Genomic DNA, 27,685 nt, shown 5'->3' on the forward strand with positions numbered 1-27,685 from the left:
AAGCATATTTCGCTCAGAGGTGGCAGATAACTGTGAAACACACGTAATGCAGTTGCTTCATCTTTACCAGAGTGACCTCATGTTTTGTAATATCTCTCTTCAACAAGGCCCTGGTGAGGGGTTTAAACGTTTTTGACACTTTTTTGACACTTCATATATTAGACGAATCTGTAAAATGAAAATTTGTTGAGTTAGACGGAGTCACTATAGACTTCTCACTTTCTTTTCTTAGCTCAATTGTTCAGCCTCTTGGACCCTGCACATGACACACATTTACAACAAGCGATAAGTCACAGCCCCCAGCCGCCCAAATAGGAGCGCCTAAAAATAAGGACCACTGGAGCAACTGTTGCGCTGCATGGGGTCTGACCAATCACTGCCCCATCCTTCTCGTAAACCAATCCTGTCTCCAGTTATCCTTATGGATTAGTAAGTAGTCTATGATTACAGTGAATGTGTGACGTGGCCCAGGGTCCTTTATAAACCCATCTCTTGCCTCCCTCAACATTCAAGTTTAACACACGCTCAAACTCAACTCCACTGAACAGTGCGTAGAACTGCTCCAGCTCACCTGCCACGAAACTCCATTTTTCAAAAAGCGACATTCTTCTCTGGGCCATCTATTAGGAAACAACGACCACATTTGTCAAGAGACTGCCAATTAAAAAAAACCCGGAGAACCAGATGCCTTGCACATTGTAAAACGGATAATTTAATCCATCACGGGCCTGACAGAAAGTTGCTTCTTCGCAAGTACATCCGAAAAGTCTCCAGCCTGCTTTTTAAACTCCTCCAAGTTTGAACTTTTTTTTTCTGCGAGAGCGCGCTTGTCATCGACCTGCTAAAGTTTTTTGCGCTGCCGAGCACACAATTCAACACCTAGGTGTCACCGCGGTATAAAAGAGGACACGGAAAACGCCATCATGATGAGCAATAACTACACCGACGACCAGCTGCCTCCACAGTATTACCAGGGCACTGATTTTGGGGAAGAAGAGGACGACGAGATGCCAGCCACGGAAAAGGACCTCGCGGAGGACGCGCCATGGAAGAAGATCCAGCAGAACACCTTCACCAGGTGGTGCAACGAGCACCTCAAGTGCGTCAACAAGAACCTCTCGGACCTCCAGCGGGATTTTGGTGACGGGCTGAAGCTCATTTCACTCCTGGAAGTTCTGAGCCAGAAGAAAATGTACAGAAAACATCACATCAGACCCAACTTCAGACAGATGAAACTGGAAAATGTTTCTGTGGCGCTGGAGTTCCTGGACAGAGAACATATCAAACTGGTCTCAATAGGTGAGTGGGGTTTGGGATTTAATGGCTTCCTGGGGGGAAACTGGTGTAGGATGAGGCATGACCCTTTTTTCAAACTTTTTTATTAGATAGAAAATCAATATTAAGGAAATGCATTTATAATAGTTTGTGCTTTAAGTGACAGCATCCACACATGATTTAAGTTACATCCACACATGATGCGTAAGGTGCCCTGCTTTAAAGTTGCAGTCGAGTCTCAACTATCACAACCATTTCATGCTCTTTATCATTTTTTTCAGCCAGCACCCATTTCTTTACAAACACAAACACATCCTGTAGCTGGCCCTCTGGTACTGTATCAGCCCAGGTGTCAGTCCCCTCTGTTAAGCATGGCTTTCACAGGGCCTTGGCAAGGTGCACTGATCTGGGGTCAGCAGCTCACTGGAAACTCTTACTGCAGAGGTGCCACTGAGATCACTGGCCTATGTCAGGGCCAAGGCCTATAGTGCACATTAGCTTACTCCCACTGCAGCCGTGTGGTAACCTATGGCCTGGAAATTCACTAGGACTGTGCTAATGAGAATGACACACTCTTATGCATGTGCACAGTGGTCACACAGGCACACACACCCACACGTCTTTCCAGGGGTCAGAGTGACTGGCATGGGCTCTATCTTGACAGCCAATAGCCCTCCAGGCCCATCAACAATGGAGATAGATCAGATAAATGCTCAGAGAAAAGTAGAGGTGATGATTAGCCCTGAGTGTAATCACTCAGTGGTCACAGGGATATGGGGAGAGTGAATTGTCACCCAAGGTTTAATTTGGGATCTGTGACTGTGACACAGATAGCTGACGTCTGCACTCTGATCCCAATTACATTAAGTAGTTGTGGATTTGTGGGTCACAAGGACTGGGATGTGTCTAAGAAAGCCCCTTCCTCAAATGAGAACAGAATGTCACTTCTCAAAAATATCTCAAACTGAGAAGATCCCAACAGCATTAAGATGTGAAAACTAGTTGATACTGTAGGTTGAACAGTTATGACTATTAATCATACAGCAGCAGACAAACCCAGACCCATATTTCATACAGGAGAATGGTTATTAAAATTTTGACAGAGTAGTTTTCTGTTTTGATGACTAATGGCCCTCCCACACACTTGGGTGAAATTCCCGGCGTGGCCGAGGCTTTGAGCGGGGGGCTGTGAAGGCTAGTGTGTGTCACACAGGTGAGTGTGCGCGCGTGTGTGTGTCATGACACTGGGGGAACTCTCAGTGGAAACTCAAACTTTGGGAATGTCCCAGTGTCTTGCTGAGCACGGCCACTAAGGGTTAAAGGTCACAATAACAGATCCCATCACAAAGGGACAGTGTGTCTCGGAGTTAAAGTCTAGGAGTGTGTGTGTGTGTGTGTGTGGGGCGACTGATGTCTGGATCTGCAGCTGTACGGTCACACAGTAGGTCAGATGGCTTTGACAGAAACAGGTCATGATAACAGAAGCACTGGCATTTTGTTTCCTAGCACCCTCTCCCTCCATGCAGCTCCACTGGGTCAATGCAAGCCTCTTGAGATAATGTCTCAGTAACAGTTACATACCTCAGCGACCTAAGGACACTAAAAAAAAGCAGCACAGTGTGCTATTTGTACATGTGTCACAGTGTGTAACCAGAGACTGTTCGTTAGATGTCTGTTTGACCACACAGTTGTCCTCAAAGCCGGAGATGGCAGGAACAAAACCACACTGTGCCACACCATGCCACCTGCCTGTGCCAGTCAAACAGTGACACATCAAACTACCCAGTGACAGGGGCCACTGACCTATGAAAAGATAATAAATAGATGATAGATAGTCTCAATGTTATCGTCATGATAAACAACTGGTATCAAACTCCCTCCTTTATTCAAGTCTTACCCCTGAATTCACTGGAATGAATCGCACAAGATTAATGGATGACAACATTAAAGTCTATTACGCCTTAGAGGATATTAAATGTATAAGTCTCTTAGCAAAATTATAGAGGATTTATAATGGGCTGCTTGAGAAACATCCTTTCCTCTAAGAAAATCGGGAAATGTGCTACACGCTTATTGTCGCTAGATCCAATCTCCCCGATTTGATTTATCCCATCCTAAAGATAACAATTTTCAAAGCACTTTGGAGGTAATTGAAATCCAAGTGGTGTTTATGCAGAGAGGGATCCCATTTCCACATATCCTCAGCTGTCACTGTCTTCGGAGTCCCATTGTGACTGGATGACAGATTGTCAGGGGTCCTCAGCCAGACGCCTGTCTGGGAGAACGGGGCCTGGGGGAAGTAGCGGGGAGTTTTAGATTCATGTCTTTGCAGCAATCAATCATCATTGTTTATTTCTACTCAAAATAGTCCGGTCAACTCTGCAGAGGTAGAAGGAAAGAAAATTTTTATGTAATACACCACTGTGTCGATCTTAGTGCTGAATTTATTATAGGTGAGCTTTGGTCAGTGATGACTATAGATATATACCTCCCCAACCTCCCCAAAAGAGCCCATAAATAACAGTGAGAAAGGAGTTGGCAGTTGCAGTTAACCAATATACCTCCTGAATCTGATGCCATCAAATAGGACATGGTGTATGCAATCTTTTATAAGTTATAAATCCTTATGAACCCTGTTGTCTGTACTGTCCCACTACAGATAGTAAAGCCATTGTGGATGGGAATCTGAAGCTGATCCTGGGTCTCATCTGGACCCTCATCCTTCACTACTCCATCTCCATGCCCATGTGGGAGGACGAGGATGACGAGGAGGCCAAGAAGCTGACCCCCAAACAGCGCCTCCTGGGCTGGATACAGAACAAGGTGCCCCAGCTGCCCATCAACAACTTCAACCGGGACTGGAGGGACGGCAAAGCTCTGGGAGCCCTGGTCGACAACTGTGCCCCTGGTAAGAACCCAGCCAGGGTCTGTGACCTTAAACTGGCATCAGATGAGTCATCGGACGGAGCGGTTTAAGTGCTGACTCAGGATCAGTGTAGTGCTTGTTAAAGGGATTGTTGTATATCGTGGTGTTCTTGGTTGCTATGCAAGTCGGGGTCAGGCATGTGCCAGTCAACACATCTGATACAATATCACCTTCTCAGGAGAATTTGTCTCCTTCTCCCCTCATCTAGAAGATGAGTGTTATATATCTCTCACACATCCTGGAATATGCACACACACACACACACACACACACACACACACACACACACACACACACACACACACACACACACACACCCTCATCTAGATTCAGATCTCAGTGTAATCCATCCCTGGAGAGCAGGTAGTGTCAGTGGGTTGTAGTGGGGCTGCTGATGGCCGGAGGACATCCCTGCCAGCTGTCCCACAATGACTGAAGCGCTCACTCTCTCTGTCTCTGGCCCAGAGGCCCAAGCCTGGCTTTAATGTTTATAGCCTCACTGCTACACAACACCCCCAAATTTGGGCACCATTCCTCCACTTCTGTCAAGGGAGATGCTTGGCACTGCATCAAAATGCAGAGTGATCTGTCACAGGGAGGGGGCATAAGCCGCAGATCGGAGGACCGCAAGGCTACATTTTGAGACACTGCCAGTTTAAGCAGGCTTGTCAATGTGCCTGCTTAAACTGTGAACTGTGAGAGTTTTCTCTTAGCTTTGCTTCACGGAGACAAAGGTGGAGGAGCAGCAAGAGGAGAGAAGAACACTGTGTGCAACTGTGTTTATATGAGCCATTGATCTGAGGAGAAGCATCTTTCAAACACTGTGCTGCAACACTGACCATACAAGGTTCTGTTTTTTCTTTGGGTCGCCATCTCACAGCTAATACCAATACCAGGAAAACTGACAAATCCAGCTGCATTCTAATCCTGACTTTATAAAACTGCTGCTTTCTCTTTCTCTATAAATTCAAATGCAAATTCAGATTCTAACACAAGTTAATTTGCCGGGCTTGGAAGAAGCCAATGTTTCATAATAATTGCTTAGATAAATATGAGGATAAATATAATAGGCGGATAGCTGGCACAGTCTCTGTTACTGTGTCCAACATATTATCCAGCTAATAGCCTACGCCCACCTCCCTTGGTATTACAATGATGTTGCATTGTGAATGAGATAGGCTAGGGTTTTACTCCAAAGTTGACATCACTATACATTGAAAAGCATTGGTTTCCTGAGGTAATATGCTCCACTGGAAGGTCCACCCTGGCCACTCCCAGCTGAAGGCTTTACAAAGGCAAAAGTCCTCTCTGTACTGTCACTGAATTCCATGACAGAAAGGACACTTCTTTTTAGCAGATGGATGTAAACTCTGCCTCAAATCCACTGTTATTACTGTAGTAGTATGTCTATATTAATTGGATAATGGTGTTCTGTGGTGTGCCTGGGCCTTTTGAGTGAGTAGCTCACTCTATCACCAACGCTAATCCAATTTAGGCATTAGCAGCACAGAGGAGTTTAGCTGTGCGTTTAGCTTTAGCTCCAGTGAAAGTACCAGAGCGTCCATTGGGTTTATGTTTATGTTTGAGAAGGACTACGTTGCTGAGAGAGACCTTGATTGTCAGCCACCCTGAATTCACAGGAGCACAACAGTGTCGGTAACTAGAAGGTCATGCAATGTTGTAGAGGTGTTGCAGAGATAGCAGTGATATGCCAAGTGGTCTTATTATAGCTGCAGCACTAACTGTGGCTGCATTAGTCTGTGTGTTATGAATTGTCTCATAGCCCTGTTTCCATTCTGTTAGGTCTGTGTCCTGATTGGGCAGAGTGGGACCCAAACCAGCCTGTGGAGAATGCCAGAGAAGCCATGCAGCAGGCTGATGACTGGTTGGGTGTGCCTCAGGTAAGATACATAATTGACCTGGGTCAAATAGTATTTCTAAATACTTTTCAGTTTGTGTTAGCTTAGCTGGGTGCCAGGTGGGTGGAGTTTGCCTCATAGGACAATACAACAAGTGCAACAAGTGGCAGGTGAACAACACCGAGTAAACACCACCCATCTGGTACTCCAAGCAGTGTAAATCAAGCACAAACAGTCATTTGCAAATGCTATTTGAAGCAGGCCTGACACACCTCACCACATGCACATATACCTGTGGCAACACTGAACTGAGATAAGGCAGCATGCGATGTGTTGTGCAGCCCAGTGTACTGTATATCTAAAGAGATTATGCATCAGACTCAAGATATCTTCCAATATTTACTATCCAGCTTGCTTCTAATTTTTCCATTTACTGTATTGTAGCGCTCAGTATGCAAGTGTGTAGGAGTTTCACTTGATAGATTCATGAAGTTGCGTAGGTGTGAGATTTCTTAACACATTTAGAGCCAGCCAGTGAAATAGAGGTGTAAATATGCCTGCGCTCATCAGAATAACACTGCAAACAGAGCAAGACTACAGTATTTCCACTCCCACTCCTAAGACTCTCAGTCTCAATATTATAATATGCTGTGTGTGGGTTGTTTACTTGTTTGTCTAAGACACAAGGCTTGTAGCTATTCTCCATGAGGCTTAGCATTGGTGAGATAGCCTGAGGTGCATGTCATGGCTCTGCAGGCCTGGGGGCTGGATTCCGGCGTTGCGGTGTAAAGGAGATGTGGGAGAGGTCTGGCTCATGCTTAATCCCCCTGGCTGGCTTACTGAGGGCAACAATCCTTAACCCCGCTGTCCTGGGGTTAAATATAACCAGCGAGGAGCATGGCTTTACATCGCTGTGTGATAGACAGACAAACAAGTGCTGGTAGGGAGAGAGGAGTCAGAGGTACAGGGAATAAATAAATTTAATCCTTGCTAAATCCCTTTCTCCAATGCTTAATAAGGGAAAAGTGGTAAACAGAGTCAACCTTGTCCATGTTAGAAATGATGATATAGTCAATTTAAACATAAATCAGACAAGACTATGATAATTGTATAATTAACCCTTGTCATGCTGGCTGTCTACCTGTGTTGTAGCAGAAAGTTGTATACAAAGTCAACCTTATCCTCTATGTTGACTATGTTTCACAATTAAAACCCAACCAGACACGCCTGGCTATGTTGTATGATTAACCCTTGTCCTGCTGGTTGTCTGTCTGTGCTGTAGGTGATCGCTCCTGAGGAGATTGTGGATCCAAATGTGGATGAGCACTCGGTGATGACTTACCTGTCTCAGTTCCCCACGGCAAAGCTTAAGCCTGGAGCTCCTCTCAAGGCCAAACAGCTTTTCCCAAACAAAGCCAAAGCCTATGGACCTGGTGGGTGCCTGAACAACAGCCATGAACACACAGTTCACAAAGGAATCACTTCAATTAATTTAGTATGAATGTGTAATGTGACAATATTATTCTTGTTCTCATTCTTGAATATTGAGGCAGTGATACACAAAATTATTTGTGTAGCTTTGTTAGGCAGCAGTGTTGCTTTAATTACATACAATACAAGCATCTTATTGCCAGGAAATATTTTAATAGATTTTCAACTGTGTCTGACGTTGTTGCCTGTTGCTAAAAGTGTTGCCCATTTACAGTACATTATCCCAAACCTTGCCTAGTATATCACCACCACCCTTATCTATGTCTCTGTATTTCCTTCTAAGGTATTGAGCCTCACGGCAACATGGTACTGAAGCCAGCTGTGTTCACTGTGGAGACTTTGGAAGCAGGAAGTGGTGAAGTCCTGGTCTATGTGGAGGATCCTGAGGGACACAAAGAGGAGGTGAGTTATACCTGATAGATGAAGCATCTTAGCGACCTTCTAGCCCACTGAGATAATTCTACTGCTTAATTTAATTAAAGTTAAGTATCTAATGTCTACTCTAACTCTCTCTTATGTTGACTCCTTGTTCTCCAGGCTAAGGTTAAGCCCAACAATGACAAGAACAGAACCTACACCGTCACCTACGTGCCTAAAGTTGAGGGTGTCCACAAGGTAAGAAACCGCTACTGTCATTTCTTACAGTAAAGTAACAGTCCTTAACTAACACAGCACAACATAGACAAGCAACTATTGTTTTTTAAAGCAATCTTAACATTATCTTGCACACTTCCTTCCTCAACAGGTGAAAGTGCTGTTTGCTGGTCAGGACATCGACAAGAGCCCCTACACAGTGAACGTGGCGAAGGCTATGGGCGATCCCAGCAAGGTCCACGCCAGAGGACCAGGGCTGGACGCTACAGGCAACGTGGCTAACAAACCCACCTACTTTGACATCTACACCGCTGGTAAGTAAGGAGAATACAGTGGCCTGACACACTGACATGTAGACATGCAGTCATGCAGACTTGCACGCTCACGCACAACAGGAATGTGGTCTGATAAAAGGCTTGTAGACTTGTAAAACAAGCAAAAGAATCAGCGGCATTTGCTCAAAGAGCCTAGGTCTACAGCCTCTACTTCCTTCTGTGATAACTGAGCAGAGTGTTTTCCTCTCCATGCTCAGGTGCTGGTAATGGTGATGTGAGCGTGGTCATCGTCGACCCTCAGGGCAAAAAGGACACGGTGGAGCTCATCCTGGAGAACAAGGGTGACAGTGTTTTCCGTTGCACCTACCGTCCCATGCTGGAGGGGCCCCACACCATCCATGTGCTGTTTGCAGGCCAGGAGATCCCCAAGAGTCCTTTCACTGTCAACATCGCAGAAGGTGAGCCATCTGTCTACATCGTAAATTACTGTCACACAAATCAGATTTCTTACTTCATGCCGTTAGTGCCGGGGTGATCTATCACTCACAATCTACAGTTATCGTCATTTTCCCTGGGAACACACACCCAGACTAGACCATAACCCTTCCTATCTGTCATTTCTAGCTCCACCTGTTGCTCCTCCCATGGGAGCCCCAGTGCAGATAGTCCCTCAGTCAGTGCGCGCCCCTCCTGGAGCGAAGGGTGGGAAGGGGGCTCACCCCCCTAAACCTGGCCGCCCAAGTTAGTATGGTCTGCTGGGAGGAGCCTGTGCCCAATGCTCAGACATGCTAGCCGGGCCCCCCCCGTTCCTATGCCATGCCCTGCAGATACCCCTCTATGCTTGGGGTGCCCCCCTGCCGCCCCATGAGTTCTATGACTCCATGCCGTGCTTGGTCGCCTGCTCTATCTCCTTGTGAACTGCAGCTTGATGGTTTAGTTTAGTTCAGAAAGAGACAAGATGCAATGTTGTACAAATAGTTTATAGCTTGTCCCAGTTTGCATTTATGTCTATGTTTCCAAATGTTTCACTGTCAAATATCTTTGCTTGTGCTGTCGATGTGATTATGTTTTTTTTGCATACAAATTTGCATTATGCAGTATTTGGTTTATGCCTGCAGGCAACATTTCTGACTGACTGAAGTGTTGTCAGATGCTGCCTCAATGCTCTCAAATGCTTCAATATCCTATTCAACGTGTCGTGTTTTTCATTTTATAGGCTGCTGCATAAAGCTTCATATTTGTCATGTCCAGGTTCTGGCAGTGAACCTTTCGGTGGTTAAAAGGAATCCCATTTGAATGGAATACCATGTCTGTGCTACTAACATTGCTATCGACTGCTGGCTAATGTTAGTCACATTTGCTAAATATTTCTTTATTTCACACTTTTTGTTGTTCCTACTCTTCCCTTGCAGCCATAAACCCCAACGCCTGCAGAGCTACAGGCAGAGGCCTTCAGCCTAAAGGAGTGCGAGTGAAGGAGGTGGCGGACTTCAAAGTTTTCACCAAGGGAGCTGGCACTGGAGAACTCAAAGTCTCAGTCAAAGGGCCAAGTGAGTGAGACAGATCTCTCCTCTGTGCCTCACTTTTCATTCATCCTCATACAGTTACCGTATTATTTCCTCTGTGTGGGTTTAGTTGTCTGCAAGGTTGCATTCAGACTTGTATGTGATAAAACACATTGCAAAATGCATGAAATGACTCTTTGACTTACTAAGAATTCATATTAATTGTATTATTCATGTCTCCAGGTGGAGCAGAGGAGCAGGTGAAAGTGCGTGATGCAGGAGACGGTGTGTATGAGTGTGAATATTACCCCCAGAAGCCTGGTAAATACACAGTTAGCATCGCCTGGGGAGGTCAGCCCATCCCTCGCAGGTAAGATCCCTATTTCATACCAGTGAACAACTAAACTGAACTACTGCTGCTTTTAGCTATTCATTAACAATGTATGTTTGTATTTACAATAGGTTATATTGTGTATTAATGTGGGTATTATTTATTTGTGTGCTGCAGCCCCTTCGAGGTGGAGGTGAGTGCGGAGGCAGGTTTTCAGAAGGTGCGGGCCTGGGGTCCTGGTCTGAAGACTGGCATGGTGGGCAAATCCGCTGACTTTGTGGTAGAGGCCATCGGCACTGAAGTTGGAACTCTGGGTAAGCTATTCACCAGTAATAGGAGTAGAATAGTGGAGACTTTGAATGTAAATCTGACTGTATCTATATTTCCAAATGCTCAGGCTTCTCCATTGAAGGCCCATCTCAGGCTAAAATTGAGTGTGATGATAAGGGTGACGGTTCCTGCGATGTTCGCTATTGGCCCACTGAGCCTGGTGACTACGCTGTCCATGTCATCTGTGATGATGAAGACATCAAGGACAGCCCCTTCATGGCCCACATCCTCCCCGCAGCCAATGACATCTTCCCTGAGAAGGTAATCCCCACCCACAACACTATTACAGACCATCTTGCTCTGTGTATTGTATTTTTATTTTATCTGTTATGTCCTTGTTTTATTTATTGGCATTTATTTTATAATTTCTTTGTTTTGTTACTAATGTTGTATATATTCTTTAGTTAGGTGGGATACACCATAAGCCCCTTTTTTTTTTTTTATCTCACCTGTGCAACTGGCTTTCATTTGCTGTATTGTTCTTCTTTTCTGTTTCAGCGTGCAAATAAATGATCCAAATTCAATTCAAATATAAGGACATAGTAGGTTATCATGGTGCTCTTTGCTGACCATGTTCTTAACAAAATACATATATAAACATTAAATGTGATTTGCTGTTGCAGGTGAAAGCCTTTGGTCCAGGCCTGGAGCGTACCGGTGTCATTGTGAATAAACCAACTGAGTTCACCATTGATGCCCGCATGGCCGGCAAGGGTCACCTCAAGATCTATGCACAGGTATGGAGAGAACCATTCAATGAAACATTTGTTGTTTATTCATAGGAACACATCCTTTATAATGCATGTGGCTGCGCAAACCGGAGCTGACATGCATTTGTATCCTCTCAGGACGCAGAGGGCTGCACCATCGACATCAAGATCACTGACAGGGGAGACGCCACCTTCCTGTGTGTGTACACTCCTGTCAAGTCCATTAAACACACCATCATCATCACCTGGGGAGAGGTCAACGTGCCCAACAGCCCCTTCAGGGTAAGACACACACATACAGATGCACACTCACACACACACACACACACACACACACAAACACTCACAATTTTGTCAGCTTTGTCTCTCTCAGAGTTAAATATAATAATACTTCATCAGTAATAGATGAATGGAAAGGTCTGCAGTAGTCGTGCTTCAATCAAGTGCTCCTGTCTCAAGTATAGTGTGTATTCATTAGGTGCTGGTTGGAGAGGGCTGTCATCCAGACAAAGTGAAAGTCTATGGGCCTGGAGTGGAGAAGACGGGCCTCAAGGCCAACGAGCCAACCTACTTCACCGTGGACTGCGGCGAGGCTGGCCAAGGTGAGCCTGTGTGAGGAGATGGTGTGGGCAGTCTGAGGAAAAAACGCTTAGAGAATAATTGTTCAACTGATTCTTAATAACATTTGAATTGAATCATGTGCATGTATAAAAACGACGAAGCACAGAAAGAAGAGAGTAAAGGTAAATTGTGCAGATTGAGATGAAAAACCTCAAGTGGTTTCGTGACCAAAGGTGAAAGGAGGGCAGAATATAACAATTTTAAATTTATATAACATACTTCAAAGAAAGATCAAGGTAGCGGGGGTACAATCCATATTTATTCCAATAATCTAATTTTAAATGACCTTCATGAGCTTTATGCTTATTACTATGCATCCTTAGGCGACATCAGCATTGGAATCAAGTGTGCCCCAGGAGTGGTCGGCCCTGCTGAGGCAGACATCGACTTTGACATCATCAAGAATGACAATGACACCTTCACTGTCAAGTACACTCCTCCTGGTGCAGGCCGCTATACCATCATGGTCCTGTTTGCTGACCAGGTAAGATTACCATTTCCAGTGTAGAGGGACTGATGGATTGCGTTGCATGACTTTTGGAATACCATATTTTTTTAATCTTCTGAATGCGTTCTCCCATGATTGGCTTCTTCAGGAAATTCCCATCAGTCCATTCAAAGTCAAGGTGGATCCTTCTCATGATGCTGGCAAGGTGAGAGCCGAGGGCCCCGGACTCAACAAGACAGGTGAGATCCTTGCAGAATGAGAATCACAATCACTCTAATTGCCGAGTACAATAAATCTATAGGTCTTTGCATTGGCAACAAAAAACCTTTGCAATACTTTAATGTCATTGGAATGATTTGAATCAAACTGGAATGGTAGCACTGACAAGAAGCCTGTGTGTTCCAGGAGTGGAGGTGGGAACTCCAACCCACTTCACCATCTACACCAAGGGAGCAGGAAAGGCCAAGCCTGAGGTGCATTTCACAGCATCCGGCCCGGGAGAGGCTGTTCGTGACTTTGAGATCATCGACAACCACGATTACTCCTACACTGTCAAGTACACCGCTCTTCAACAGGTGGGGCTCTCTCTGAATCTCAAAGCCATTAACATCACAGTAGGATTTGCAGATTATTCACAATAACAACCACCTCTCAATCTTCATGTTTCTTTTCAGGGTAACATGACAATCTCAGTAACTCATGGAGGAGATCCCATTCCCAAAAGCCCCTTCCACATCACAGTGGCTCCTCATCTGGATATTGGCAAGGTCAAAGTGGAGGGATTAGACACCAGTAAGTTATACACATAATACAACACTCTGCTTTGCTACTGCTGTCACACATCAACTGAAAACTGAAGAATGAGTCAATATAAGTGTTTCATTGTTTATTTGCCTTGCAGAGGTGGAGGTAGGAAAGGACCAGGAGTTCACAGTGAACACCCAGGGTGCCGGTGGGCAGGGCAATGTAGGTGTGAAGATGACCTCACCCTCAGGCCGACCAATCCCATGCAAGCTAGAATCAGACAAAGCCAAAGGCACTCACAGTGTGAAGTACATTCCCCCAGAGGAGGGACAGTACAAGGTTGACGTCAGCTATGATGGCAACCCGGTGATGGGAAGCCCCTTCGGTGTGGAGGGGGTGATGCCTGCCGATCCTTCAAAGGTAAAAGTTCATGAAAGCTGCATGTAGTTATTTCACCGAATTCTGTCACAGTTTGGTTCATGTATTTGCTGTTCATCTGTACTCTTGAATTTTGGAGATGCAGTGACACAAAAAAAAAAGTCTCAGAAACTGACGTCTATTACTGTTGCATCACAGGTGCGAGCCTATGGCCCAGGCCTGAAGGGGGGCATTGTGGGTAAACCGGCTCAATTCAGTATTGACACCAAGGGAGCAGGTGCAGGTGGGCTGGGCCTAACTGTGGAGGGGCCCTGCGAAGCTAAGATTGAGTGCCAGGACAATGGCGACAGCACATGCTCAGTGTCCTACCTGCCCACTGAGCCTGGGGAGTACGCCATCAACATCCTGTTTGCCGAGCAGCATATCCCCGGCTCTCCCTTCAAGGCGGTGGTGCGCCCGGCCTTCGACCCCAGCAAGGTGACGGCCAGCGGGCCCGGACTGGAGAGGGCCAAGACTGGGGAACCAGCAACTTTCACTGTGGACTGCACCAGAGCGGGAGACGGCGAGCTCACCATTGAGATCGTGTCAGAGACTGGGGCTAAGGCTGAGGTGCACATCCAGAAAACTGCAGAGGGGACCTTCTCTGTGACGTACATCCCGCCCTTTCATGGCACACACACCATCACCATCAAGTACGGTGGCCATGTCATTCCCCAGTTCCCCAAAGTCATCCAGGTGGAGCCCGCTGTGGACACCAGTGGGGTGCAGGTCTATGGACCAGGAGTGGAGCCTAGAGGTAAGACCTACCTAAGACATAGAACTAGATTGTGAAATAACTTTTAAACAGGACTGAAAGATATTGACAAAAAATCGAATTGTGATTATTTGACAGAATGTTGCAACGATTTAAACTGTGAAGTTTACATTTTTTTTCTTGTCATACATTTTTAAGAACTTTAAAATTGTTTTAAGAAAAGTGATTTTGTTAAAATGACAGGATTTACTGAGTTTGAGTATGATGAAAGGTTTTGATTCATGGACCGAAGATTACTTGGAGCTCTAAAACACCTTGATTAAAAATCAATTACAACAATGCAATTAATTGCGATTTTTTAAAATAATTTGTTCAGCTCTAGAACAGATTACTTCATGGTAGGCTAATAATAGATTTATATACTATTTTTCAGTAGTTCATAACTTATAAATCTGATGTTTCTCCTTAGCAACAATTTACCTTATGGGCTTTTGCATTTCCAGGGGTCCTTAGAGAGGTCACAACCCACTTCATCGTGGACGCCCGTGCCCACAACAAGACTGGTGGAAGTCATGTGAAGGTCCGCATTATCAACCCCTCAGGCACCAACACAGACACCCACATCACTGACAAGGCAGACGGCACCTACAGAGTGGAATACACTGCCTTCGAGGATGGTAAGAGCGTGGAGACAATTATTTGATTCTTTCATTTCTTTTAACAATGTTAATTCAACCGATTAAAGGATCCTAAAGTAGAGAGAAATCCAACAATGATACCATTATATTATGACTAACCTAACCCATATCAAAGACCGACAGAAAGAGTGCAGACAGACAGAGAGAAATCATCAACAGGTGTTTGTGTTGGGTGCCATTTGGGACTAAAGCAGGAGAGTGGGAAAAGAGGGAGAGAGAGAGGGGGTATAAATACAGGATGATGCAGTGGAGCAATGATGTGAGGGGTAGAGAGCAGGGAGGCAGGGAGGCAGACAGGCTCAGTTTTATAAATAGAGTGTGTTCTGGAACAGAAGCTCTTAACCAGGCAGGTATGTGTGCTGCAGACTGCCTGCACACAGCAGTACAGCAGGAGGGGAATGACAGGAGATATTAATAGAGGCCTATAACACAAAGCAAAGAGATCACAGAGCACTTCTCTAACACCAGACATGCTCTAATATTATACCAGTGGGGCTGGAAATCTTGCATATAGGCCTACTGAGAGGGCTCTGTCAGAAAAATGTTGTAACAGAATAACGAATGGGGAACAGATGTAATGCCTTGTACATTCACCAGAGCCTCCGCGCTCAAGACGGCATCTTTTATAAATAAACAGATGTTTATCTCCCTAAAAGGGAATTTGTCTGGCCCATAATTCATAGCAAGTGGCAATAACAGAAAATATTTGCTTGCTTTGAGAACACTCAGGCAGAGGAGTGTGACACAGACAGCAGCCTGATCTATGTGTGTTTGTGTGCAGGTATGCATCTGATTGAGGTGCTGTATGACGATGTGGCCGTGCCCAAGAGTCCCTTCAGAGTGTCAGTGGTAGAGGGATGTGACCCGACCCGCGTCCGCGCCTATGGCCCAGGTCTGGAGGGAGGAATAACCAACAAGCCTAACTGCTTCACTGTGGAGACCAGGTACTGCTGGATCACATACTGAGAACACACAGTCATACAATATGTTTCGGGTTTAAGCTTAGGATATCCAGAAAACATGCGATGGTAGAAAATCCATTAAAACACGCTCAAAAATTCAGTCGATGATACTGACGATAATTGTCCTCTTCCTCAGGGGTGCTGGTACAGGAGGCCTGGGCCTGACCATTGAGGGAGCCTCCGAAGCCAAGATGTCCTGCAAGGACAACAAAGATGGCAGCTGCAGCGTGGAGTACGTCCCCTTCACTCCCGGAGACTACGACGTCAACATAAACTACGGAGGTCACCCCATCCCCGGCAGCCCATTCCGTGTGCCAGTGAGGGACCCGGTGGACCCCAGCAAGGTGAAGTGCTCCGGTCCAGGACTTGGCAAAGGAGTCAGAGCCCATGTCCCTCAAACCTTCACTGCAGACTGCACCCAGGCTGGACAGGCCCCACTGGATGTCAAACTCTATGGTCCAACAGGTGAGGAGATACCACCATGCATAGTCAAACTGCCAAACATCAGCAATGATCTGTGGTCATTATATCATTATTCACATTCTGTGCCGTTTTCCAGGTTCTGTAGAGCCAGTTGGTGTTAAGAACAATGGTGATGGAACCCACACAGTTCACTACACCCCATCCCAGGACGGCCCTTACACTGTCGCTGTCAAATACGCAGATCAGGAAGTCCCACACAGGTATGAGCTCGAAAAAAACACTTAATCACTAAGAATTCTGCTGCTGTCTGTTCTGTTCCAATGTGATCTGCCTGGAAAGAAAAGTCTAGTTCAACACTTTTTCCATTCACCTTTTCTGTACATTTCAGTTTTTTGTAGGACTGGGTTTGATAGTTATACTGTACATTCTTATTCTGTCTTTCTGTTCATCCACAGTCCATTCAAGGTAATGTCTCTGCCTGGTCACGATGCCAGCAAGGTGCGCGCCAGCGGCCCTGGTCTCGACACCAAAGGCGTGTCTGCTAGCCTGCCAGTTGAGTTCACCATTGACGCCCGTGATGCCGGGGAGGGACTGCTCACTGTGCAGATTCTGGTGGGTTCAGCTACATCCTTTTCAAGGGTTTCTAGCTTTTGAACCATAATTTATCATCGTGGTTCAAACTAATTCTTTCTTGACACCCTCTGTCGACAGGACCCAGAGGGAAAACCCAAGAAAGCAACCATCCAGGACAACAGGGACGGCACCTACACTGTGTCCTATGTACCAGACTCTATTGGCCCCTACACTATCACCATCAAATATGGAGGGGATGAGATTCCCTACTCCCCCTACCGCATCCAGTCCCTGCCCACAGGAGACGCCAGCAAATGTCTGCTCACAGGTAAGGAAGCCACTGCAACATAATTGATCTTACAAACCAAAACATTATATAACATAGATTGTAGTTGTGTGGTTTTTAGAGGTATATTCATCATGATGCTCTTTTTCTTTCCAGTGTCTATTGGAGGTCATGGCGTGTGTGAGTAACCAAGGCTTTCTTGCTATGTCTGTGTTATATTGCTTGGAAATCTATCACAAGAATCCATACATTTATGCAACTTCTTATCACGTAACACTTGTCATTCCCTCTCTGTCCTTAACAGCGAGCCTTCAGAAGCTGCAGACCTCTGAGGATACGGTCATCACAGTGGACGCCAAGGCTGCTGGGAAGGGCAAGGTGACCTGTAAGGTGCAGACCCCAGAGGGGGTGGAGCTGGACATGGATGTGGTGGAGAATCATGATGGGACCTTTGACATTTACTACACAGCCCCCGAGCCTGGCAAATACGTAATTACCATCCGCTTTGGGGGACAGAACATCCCCAAGAGCCCCTTCCATGTGGTGGTGAGTAGAGGACTATTGAAGTTCTGTTTGAGTTGTATTCTAGATATACTTAGCTAAATATTTTATGCCTGTTCTGATATTTATTAGTCATATGTAACCATTTGTCTTCTCTCCGCATTGACAGGCCTCAAAAGAGCCGGTTGCTCCTCGCGATAGTGTGGATCCTCTCTTCCGCCCTCTGAACCTCGTCGTCCCCTTCATGCCACAGCAAGGAGAAATCACAGGTGAGACAAAAACACACACACACACACGCACCGAAGCAGAATAATGCACACACACACACACACACACCCAAATCATCTTTTAGGTCTGTGACATTTAAAAATACTGTTGTCGTCTCTAGGTGAGGTGCGTATGCCTTCAGGCAAAACTGCCCGCCCCCACATCACTGACAACAAGGACGGCACCATCACTGTCAAGTACCAGCCCACAGAGAGAGGCCTGCATGAGATGGACATCAAGTATGATGGCAACCACATTCCAGGTCAGCAAACACCCAGGCAGGCTTGTAAACCTAGAAAAGGTTTTCTAAAAAAAAAATGCTATACATCCAATTTGAAAAAAAAAAAAAAACATTGCCTGGAGATCATAATTAAATATTTATAAAAATATTGTCAACCAATGCATTAAGTTACCTACTATCCTTTAGAAAGTACCATGATTTATTTAACTTTTTTGCTATCATTTTGTAAGAGAAAATGTCACTTTTTCACATATAGTGGATATCTCATTTTAGAACAAAACTGTACGTAGTTCTAAGTCTCAATACTGATCGTCCGTGCTCATCTCCCATATAGGAAGCCCTCTCCAGTTCTATGTGGATGCCATGAACAGTGGAGTGGTGACTGCTTATGGTCCCGGTCTGAGTTACGGCATGGTCAACAAGGCTGCCACGTTCACTGTGGTCACCAAGAACGCAGGAGAAGGTACAATGCTTTTCCAATGATATTTGCTGCTGCACAGTGCATTTTCCATAATGTAGTTGCCCTTTACACACTGTATTCAATAGCAAACAGTTGGAAAAAAGACGTTGAACCCCTGTTCTCCCTCTCAGGTGGTCTGTCACTGGCAGTGGAGGGTCCCTCCAAGGCAGAGATCACCTGCAAGGACAACAAAGATGGAACCTGCACTGTGTCCTACCTGCCCACTGCTCCTGGAGACTACAACGTCATCGTCAAGTTTGACAACAAACACATCCCTGGCAGTCCCTACACTGCTAAGATCACAGGTGAGGAAATCAACCCACAATCCTCTCTGATTATCATAGTCACTTCTGTAGACATAGAGATTTACAGTTGCATTTCTGTTTTGAAAATTAACATGTTGTAAATAGGGGTGTAAAGGCTTGACAAATGCTCTCTTTTGATGTCAAGGGGATGACGCCATAACCAGGACATCCCAGTTGAATGTTGGCACAGCGGCTGACGTGTCCCTGAAGATCGCCGAGACTGATCTGAGCTCTCTGACTGCCAGTATCAGAGCGCCATCAGGCAACGAGGAACCCTGCCTGCTCAAGAGGCTACCCAACAGACACATCGGTGAGACATTCTGGTTTGTCCTGCCAGACACACAGGATCACAGGAATAGAGTAGAAGATAGTAGGATGTTGTTGGATCCATCGAATGCTTTTAAATCTTATTTATTTATAAGATTTATTTATTTATTTATTTATTTATTTTTTGCTCTTTCTCATTTCTTTCTCTTGTTCTTTCTAAACCTCGTCTTCTTCCGTCTTCAGGTATCTCTTTCACCCCTAAGGAGGTTGGTGAGCATGAGGTGAGCGTGAGGAAGAACAGCATGCACGTGGCCAACAGCCCCTTCAAGATCATGGTTGGCCAGTCGGAGATCGGCGAGGCCAGCAGAGTCAAGGCTTTTGGCAAAGGCCTGGTGGAGGCACACACTTTCGAAATGGCTGAGTTCTTTGTGGATACTAGGAACGCAGGTAAGCTGTGGAAACGGCATGGTTCACTTTTAACAGCAAGCAAGCACAGGAGCAAACTATGCAAGTTTTGAATAATTCAACACTTCTTTCTGCTTCTCTCTCTCCCTTAGGTTATGGAGGTTTGGCATTGTCAATTGAGGGTCCGAGCAAAGTGGATATCAACTGTGAGGATGTGGAGGATGGGACGTGCAGAGTTACCTACTGTCCTACAGAGCCTGGAAACTACACTGTCAACATCAAATTTGCTGAAAAGCACATCCCAGGTCAGAATCTTTTGCTTGGCAAATGTTTTACAAATGTGTGATGTGAAAATCTATAAAAACTCTTTGTGCATTTGCTTACAGAAGGGTTGCATTATCCTGAAAGCCTTTGTTTAAATTCAATTTTGCCCAGTAAAAATTATTGGGATGTAATTTGATATATTTTGATTGGTTTATATGCTTTCTTTCCACAGGAAGTCCTTTCACAGTGAAGGTGACCGGAGAAGGAAGGATCAAAGAGAGCATTACCAGGAAGAGACAGGCGTCTTCCATTGCCTCAGTGGGCAGCACATGTGGCCTTAACCTCAAGATCCCAGGTCAGTACAGCAGCCAGTCATCTGTGGCTGGAGGACAGCTGTCAGCTATCTTTAATCACCTATAGGATTAACATAAATCAACAGAAAGCATTAGTATTCTCACTGGTGTCTCCTCCCTGTAGGAAATTGGTTCCAGATGGTTTCAGCTCAGGAGAGGCTGACCAGGACGTTCACCCGCAGCAGCCACACCTACACCCGCACCGAGCGCACAGAGATCAGCAAGACCCGCGGAGGAGAGACCAAGAGGGAGGTCCGAGTGGAGGAGAGCACCCAGGTGGGAGGAGGAGGAAGCCCCTTCAGAGACGTTTTTGGAGACTTCCTGGGTAGAGAGAGCCTCAGCAGCTTCGCTGGTATCACTGCAAGACCTGAAGGTGAGAGTGATGCTCATAACAAATGCTCAAAATCTATTTTCGACAGTACAAACAGTAAGAGCATTTTTTTTGTAGCACAATAGGTAGAGCATGGCACTGACATTTCCAGGATAATGGGTTTGTTTCCCAGTGGAATGGTGAGACGCTTTGGCAAAAAGTGTCCACTAAATTATATGTGTTTGATATTTTTTATTTGTCAAATGTCATTTTTGGTGGTGTCTGAATGTGTCTGATACGCTGCTCTGTCTCACCCAGTTGAGAGTGGCTCTCAGGCCATGACGGCTCAGGTGACCAGCCCCGGTGGGAAGACGATGGATGCAGACATTGTGGATGGAGGGAGCAGCACCTACAGCGTGCGCTTCATCCCCCAGGAGATGGGACCCCACACTGTCAACGTCAAGTACAGAGGCCAGCACGTCCCTGGAAGCCCCTTCCAGTTCACTGTGGGGCCCATGGGGGAGGGAGGATCTCACAAGGTCCGTGCAGGAGGCACCGGCCTGGAGAGAGGCGTGGCTGGAGCACCTGGTAAGTTCATATACAGAAAAAAGAACAAAAAGAACATTTTATTGGGCATATTCATATTGGGAAGTATAGTGTTTTCTCCATGAGTGGAGGCAGAGATTATTCAAGAGAAATGTTTGAGGGCCTTATGAAATATAGATGATCCATTTCTAATCTCCCTGTGTTTCTCCCTCTCTAGCTGAGTTTAGTATCTGGACCAGAGAGGCAGGTGCTGGCGGTCTATCCATTGCTGTAGAGGGACCTAGCAAGGCTGAAATCTCCTTTGAGGACAGGAAGGATGGATCCTGCGGAGTCTCCTACATAGTGAAAGAGCCAGGTAGAACTTTATTTCCCCACAAATGTGGAATTTTTCACAGCGCAGGTTTTATCTGACTCTGTCACTGTAGCTTATTTGTCTCTAAACTGCTATACTTTCCGTGATTTTACCACAGTGCTTCCCATTCATTTGATTTCCAAGATCTTGACAAGAGAAAATAACCTGTCTGTTTCCCCAGGCGACTATGAGGTGTCAATCAAGTTCAACAATGAGAACATCCCTGACAGCCCATTCATCGTTCCGATTGCTACACTGTCAGACGAAGCCCGCAGGCTCACAGTCACAAGCCTTCAGGTAAGATCACAAACATACACACAAACACAGGCGTACGCGCACAGAGACACGTACAAAGCCACACGCATACATGCAAGCCAAAACACAGACTAACACAGGCATGACTCACAACCAAGCCTCCTTTGGATCGGAGATGATCAGATGACAAAAAGCCAAATCAATTTGTCACCCAAAAATAACACAAAATAATCACACAAACAACACTCAGAATATCCTGCCTTCAAAACAGGTTGAATAGTGCACTGCATGTAACATATGTTAACTACTTCTGGCTCATAGCACTTTGCCCTTGAAGTGTAACTGGATGCCAGTATTGGAGCAGTATCCAAGACTATAATACTGTGATGCTGGCCAGTGATGAGGGAGTGGGATTAACTGTCCCCTCGTTAATGTGGGGCGCAAAGCAAGCTGTCCTATGTGTGTCCAGCCAGATACTCTATGTTATGTGTGTGAGAGGATGAAAGACAGAAAGACTCTTTTAAAGATACCTATGACAGCTTAAGTATTGTTCTCCTCACTTCACAGATGCTTGTTTCACAGCCCAAAAACATTCACTGCCACAGTTTCCACTGCGACTGCCAGCAATGCTAAAAACATGTTTTTTTGTCCAACTGAAATGCCACTTCAAAGATCTTTTTCTACCACTAGATGCCAGGTGAAGTGAAATATCAGGCCAATATTTAAAATGTCACGGTATCTCTTATGACTGGTAGGACTGCTCATCTCCCTGTGGGGCTAAAACACTAAACGCCTCGCTGTAAACTCTGACCTTTTCTCTCTCTCTCACACCCATCCGCTCAATCTATTCTCACTCAGGCAAGATGAGTCACATGCTTTCTATCCCTCGAGGTAGATGCACACACATACAAACATGCACACACACACACACAAACACACACAGATCCTGATTCTGTCATTCCCTGTCTTTTGTAGGAGAAGGATTTGAGAGTAAACCAGGAAGCATCCTTCATGGTGCAGCGTAACGGGGCTCGAGGTGTGGTCGACGCCAAGGTTCACACCCCCTCCGGCTCTTCTGAGGAATGCTACGTCACTGAGCTTGACAGCGGTAACGCACAACCACGCTTTAGAGCATAATATACACACAGAATTCAGCTTTTTATTTGTAATCATCATTTATGATTGCGCAACAATAACCCCTCCACTTCGTGTTCTCAGACAAGAATGCAATCCGCTTCATTCCACGGGAGAACGGCGTCCACTCCATAGACGTCAAGTTCAACGGGTGCCACATTCCTGGCAGCCCCTTTAACGTGCGCGTGGGAGAGGCAGGGCAGGTTGGGGACCCGGGCATGGTGACCGCACACGGCCCTGGACTACAGGGAGGAACCACAGGTAGATGTCGCAACACACCCACACACACACACACACACTCACACACAGTATATCTACCTAATTTATACTACTACACCACATTTTTCTTAGAAAAACATAGTATATTCAATCAGGTGTGTCCAAATTTTTTGACTGGTTGTGCAGAAACCAGAGAAATGTATTGCATCCACTGATCCTTTTGCCTAATATTACTTAATAATTTCCTTGTTTTTTTTAGTTGTTGTATAAGTTGTTTTTAGGGCAAATGAGCAGTCCCTTCACCATCTGTTCGGTCTCTCTCTCTCTCTCTCTCTCTCTCTCTCTCTCTCTCTCTCTCAGGCGTACCCTCAGAGTTTGTAGTCAACACCTGTAACGCAGGTTCTGGGGCTCTGTCAGTCAACATTGATGGGCCGTCCAAGGTCAAGATGGACTGTCAGGAGTGTCCCGAGGGCTACAAGGTCACTTACACGCCCATGGCACCCGGCAACTATCTCATCACTATCAAATACGGCGGGCCACAGCACATAGTGGGCAGCCCGTTCAAAGCCAGAGTCACAGGTGCGTTTGATGCTTATCCTCCCATCTGATCTGTGAATCTCCGATGACAAGCGTGTTGATGTTACGAAACAAATGTTCCTCTCTGAAAAAGTTTGGAAGTCAGGGAAACGTTATGTCATCCTCTCTGCATGTCCGTGTTACATAAAAGCTGTCTTTCTCCGGCGCTACAGCGATATGGTCCTGTCATGGCTTGGTGCATACAAATACCTTTTTTATTAATGTAATATAAAAATACTTTCAAGCTTGAAAAGAACTCCCCGGAGTCCAAGAACTCTACTTTATTTGAATGTGGCGTGGAATATTTTCCTAGTTGAGCTTAGCCTCTAGTCCATTTCCTTGCACTCTTGCATGGAGGGAAACTCTCCCCATAGCAGCAGCGTCTATTCATCACTTTGCCAATATTGAGTGTGTTATGTAATGTCTGGACTGAGCTGTGATGGCATTAGATAACCTCTCTCTCTCTCTCTCTGCCACTCTCTCTCTCTCTCTCTCTCTCTCCCCCCCTCCCCCACAGGTGCCCGGCTGTCAGGGGGACACAGCCTCCATGAGACCTCCTCTGTTTTGGTGGAAACGGTTACCAAGACCTCCAAGGTGGGCGGAGCCTACAGCTCCTCCTCTTCCTCCACCTCAACCAAACTGACATCCGATGCCAGCAAGGTGGTTTGCCGTGGACCGGGGCTCTCTAAGGCCGCGGTGGGCCAGAAAAACAATTTCAGCGTCGACTGCAGCAAAGCAGGTGAGGAGAGATAGTTTTATTGATTTATTATTTTATCTACTCTCTTTCACCTGTGTTTTACCTTTGTTTTTATGATTTTATTTGTGTTATGGTTTTATTGGTTTGAACTACTATTTGCCTCTTATATTCAATATTCTTCTTGTCTCTTATTTTTATCTAAAGCACTTTGTAACTTTGTTCAGAAAAGTGCTATAAAACTTAAGTTATTATTATTGTTATAAACACAGACAAGTAATCATATATGCTGTACATACAGTACAAACATGAATACACCCACACACAGATGCTGCAGGTACTGTGGTTACACCTACACATCTATACACCCACATGCACAATCTTCCTATACCAGTCATTAAATCCTCTCTTCCCTCCTCCCTCCTCCAGGTACCAACATGCTGATGGTGGGTGTGCACGGACCCCGCGCTCCCTGTGAGGAGGTGTACGTTAAGCACATGGGCAACAAGCTCTACAACGTTACCTACACCGTCAAGGACAAGGGCAACTACACCGTCATCGTCAAATGGGGCGATGACAACGTCCCCGGGAGCCCCTACAAAGTGGTTGTGCCCTAAACGAACTGCACCCGACTGTCCCCATGCCCGCCCGCCCCCCCTCCCTCTCTCTCTCACACACACACACACACACATGCACACACCCCTAACGCTGCTCCTCGCTCTTGAATGGATTACAATATACTCAACATGCACTAAAACCTGCAAGGACATTTCCTTATACTCTTCTTGAAGGCAGATTGCAGAAATATTGATTGTGCCAAATTAACTCAAAAGTTCATTTACAATACACATCCACATTCAGATGTGATGTAAAGGCAACAGTGTGGCGTAGAAGTCTTCCGAGTCGTGTTGGTCGAGTGTTTTGATTGGTCCAAAAATCCTCCTTTTCCCTTCCTGTTGTGTCGTAAATGAATGGCTTAATATGTGAATGTCAAGGGAAGCTGCAGTATTAAACAGTATTAAAGTGTGATATTATATGGTTTTGTATGCTTAAAGAATGAGAAAATGTTTTTTTTGTTATATTAACCTATTTTTGGTAAGTCTTTGCAGACCTAATAAAGATTTAACTGCTAACTTTCCAGCCTGAGATTGGATTTATTTTATTTCTCATGATGCTGACAGACTCTTGACGAGTTCTTGGTGTCGAGGAACAGCAAACAGCGGGAGGAATTTCTTACCTCTCAGGTTGTCACAGTTTCATCATACAGCTATTTTCCGGCCCCTGCTGATTCTTCCCCCCGAGCAACTGTCAGGATGTTGTCTCTTGATGAAGAATGCTCTCTGCAGAGAATCTAAGAGTAAAAGGTATAAGACTTTCAAGGCTTTAAATCTGATTCATACTAGAAGTCTAGACTTACGAAAGCTTCAGAGAATGATCCTAAACCCCTGTATTAGATTTGGAAACCTTTTTTTAACCTGTCACATCAATTCAACCATCCAGGACATATGCTTTCAATGTTCTCATTTTACAGCCTGTACTTGTCCAGATCCAATCACAAGATGGCAGCATAGTCACACGGGCTCCTCTATCTGTCTCAAGCAAACAATCCAGAACAAAATCTCCATTGTTCCCAGTGAAGATTAACTACAGCTTCCACACCAAGAGGGAGCCTGTGGAGCGTAAAAACCAGAGGCATCTATTGCCATTGTGTGTGTGTAATTAATCCTGTTGGATCAGAGATGGAACACAAGTGGATGCTGTTGTGGCATCTTTATGGGGGGGGGACAGACCCTGCTGAGGCGCAAATCAACCAGAAAGAAGGGTTTTGCCTTTGCTTGTGCGCGTTTGTGTGTGTGTGTGTGTGTGTGTGTGTGTGTGTGTGTGTGTGTATGTGTGTGTTCCCATGCATATGTGTGAGCATTCACTCGTGTCTCCTCCATGGACTCTGTGTGTGTGTCCCCTGCGTGGTCTGCAGTGTGCTGGTTCAGTGCTAAAAGGCCGCGGTCCCACAGTGAGTCAACCACCCAGCCTCCACACGCTGACACAGACACACACCACCACCACCAGTACCATTCTTCACAGAGAGGAGCCTATAATTAGGTGCTAATTTTCTCTGGTTCCACTGTGACATGATGCTGGGGGCCATGGCGAGGCAAGACGAAGCGAGCGGGTGCGTTTGATGAACGGTGGCGAGAGCTCGACTTCGGACCATCTGGCCGAGGGGCTGGCGCTGCCCGCTGCTGCCCATGCTGACGTTGACCAGGGCAGGGCCCACCCACGTCAGTCTGTCCTCCCGTCCTGCTCCTCCGGACCGGGACCCAGGCGTCTGTCCACCACAACATGTTTATCTCGAGCGCCTGCCAAGTGAATCACAGCCCCGTGGAAGATACAGCCCTCCCCATGCAGAGAGCAGCAGCAAACACAGAGAGAGAGGGAGAGAGAGAGAGAGAGAGGGAAGGAGAGAGAGGGAAGGAGAGGAGGGAGGAGAGGGCAAAGGGGGGAGAGAGTGTGGGAGGAAGAGAAAGGGAGAGGGAGAAAGAGAGATTAGAGAAAAAGAATGGGATTAAAAGAATCCAGCTGGAAGAATGAGAGACAGACAGGGGCACACACACACTCACACACACACAAAACCAGTGAAACAGACAGGCAACATCCACACTCGAGATGACCTGACAAACATGTCAGGATGTGAATCGATGACCGCTCCAGATTCGCTGCGCACATGAAGCTTGAACTTCTTAATACAAAAACAGCCATACATGTTGGATGTGGTGAAACGGGCGATCAGTTATTAATACTAGAGGGATCAATGGGAGGTGTGGTCGCCACGGAGATGCTTCTTTCTCTCTAACATCTCTCTCATCCCTGTCCTCTATGCCTGTCTCTCCCTGTCTCTCTCTCTCTCTTGCTTTCTCTCTCTCTCTCACACACACACACACACACACACACACACACACACACACACACACTGAACACACAAGATCTGGATTATGTTAACAGTAAAATTGTGTAATGACACGCCCCCAGACCCTCTGAAGTTGTGCTCCCAGGGCAATCAATCTCATTCTCCCACCTTCCCCTCTCACACTCACTCTTACTCTCTCCCCCTCTCTCTCTCTCTCCACTTCTCTCTCTGTCCCTCCCTCCCCTCCCGATTTAATTTTTCCTCCCACTCTCTAAATTCCAATCAATCTCAGCCTCTACAGATTCAGTGATTTATTTCTCATCTCACTTGTTGTGTCACCACATGCCTTCCCGACCAGCCTCTCCCCAGGCCAGGTTCCACCTTTGACCTTTATTTATCAATGCAGTCAGTCTCTCCGGCCTAGATGGAAATCCCCATGGACTGAGAC

At 45.9% G+C, this 27,685-nt stretch overlaps 1 protein-coding gene across 1 annotated transcript; it reads left to right on the top strand.

Moving 5' to 3' along the window:
* The first annotated feature begins 1,007 nt into the window (after positions 1 to 1,007).
* On the top strand, positions 1,008 to 25,437 carry LOC139643850 (filamin-C-like). Its single transcript, XM_071519130.1, has 45 exons — positions 1,008 to 1,299; positions 3,935 to 4,183; positions 6,005 to 6,102; positions 7,343 to 7,493; positions 7,835 to 7,953; positions 8,089 to 8,166; positions 8,297 to 8,459; positions 8,678 to 8,878; positions 9,833 to 9,970; positions 10,169 to 10,295; positions 10,434 to 10,570; positions 10,654 to 10,847; positions 11,210 to 11,323; positions 11,435 to 11,578; positions 11,775 to 11,898; positions 12,241 to 12,401; positions 12,514 to 12,604; positions 12,771 to 12,940; positions 13,040 to 13,157; positions 13,267 to 13,529; positions 13,686 to 14,283; positions 14,745 to 14,918; positions 15,721 to 15,883; positions 16,038 to 16,366; positions 16,461 to 16,584; positions 16,780 to 16,936; positions 17,036 to 17,225; positions 17,352 to 17,361; positions 17,492 to 17,729; positions 17,854 to 17,953; positions 18,073 to 18,213; positions 18,527 to 18,655; positions 18,784 to 18,957; positions 19,103 to 19,267; positions 19,468 to 19,671; positions 19,782 to 19,934; positions 20,126 to 20,252; positions 20,882 to 21,144; positions 21,320 to 21,457; positions 21,636 to 21,751; positions 22,685 to 22,817; positions 22,928 to 23,104; positions 23,423 to 23,641; positions 24,156 to 24,377; positions 24,762 to 25,437. Exons 1-45 carry the CDS (start codon positions 1,008 to 1,010, stop codon positions 24,947 to 24,949), a joined length of 7,764 nt encoding a protein of 2,587 aa, XP_071375231.1. The 3' UTR covers positions 24,950 to 25,437.
* The last annotated feature ends 2,248 nt before the right edge of the window (positions 25,438 to 27,685 follow it).

This window comes from Centroberyx affinis, unplaced genomic scaffold (genome assembly GCF_046629955.1).
Source record: "Centroberyx affinis isolate AG114_WGS23_722 - 3 ecotype Tasmania unplaced genomic scaffold, CSIRO-AGI_Caff_v1 ptg000664l_1, whole genome shotgun sequence".
Lineage (NCBI taxonomy): Eukaryota > Metazoa > Chordata > Actinopteri > Beryciformes > Berycidae > Centroberyx > Centroberyx affinis.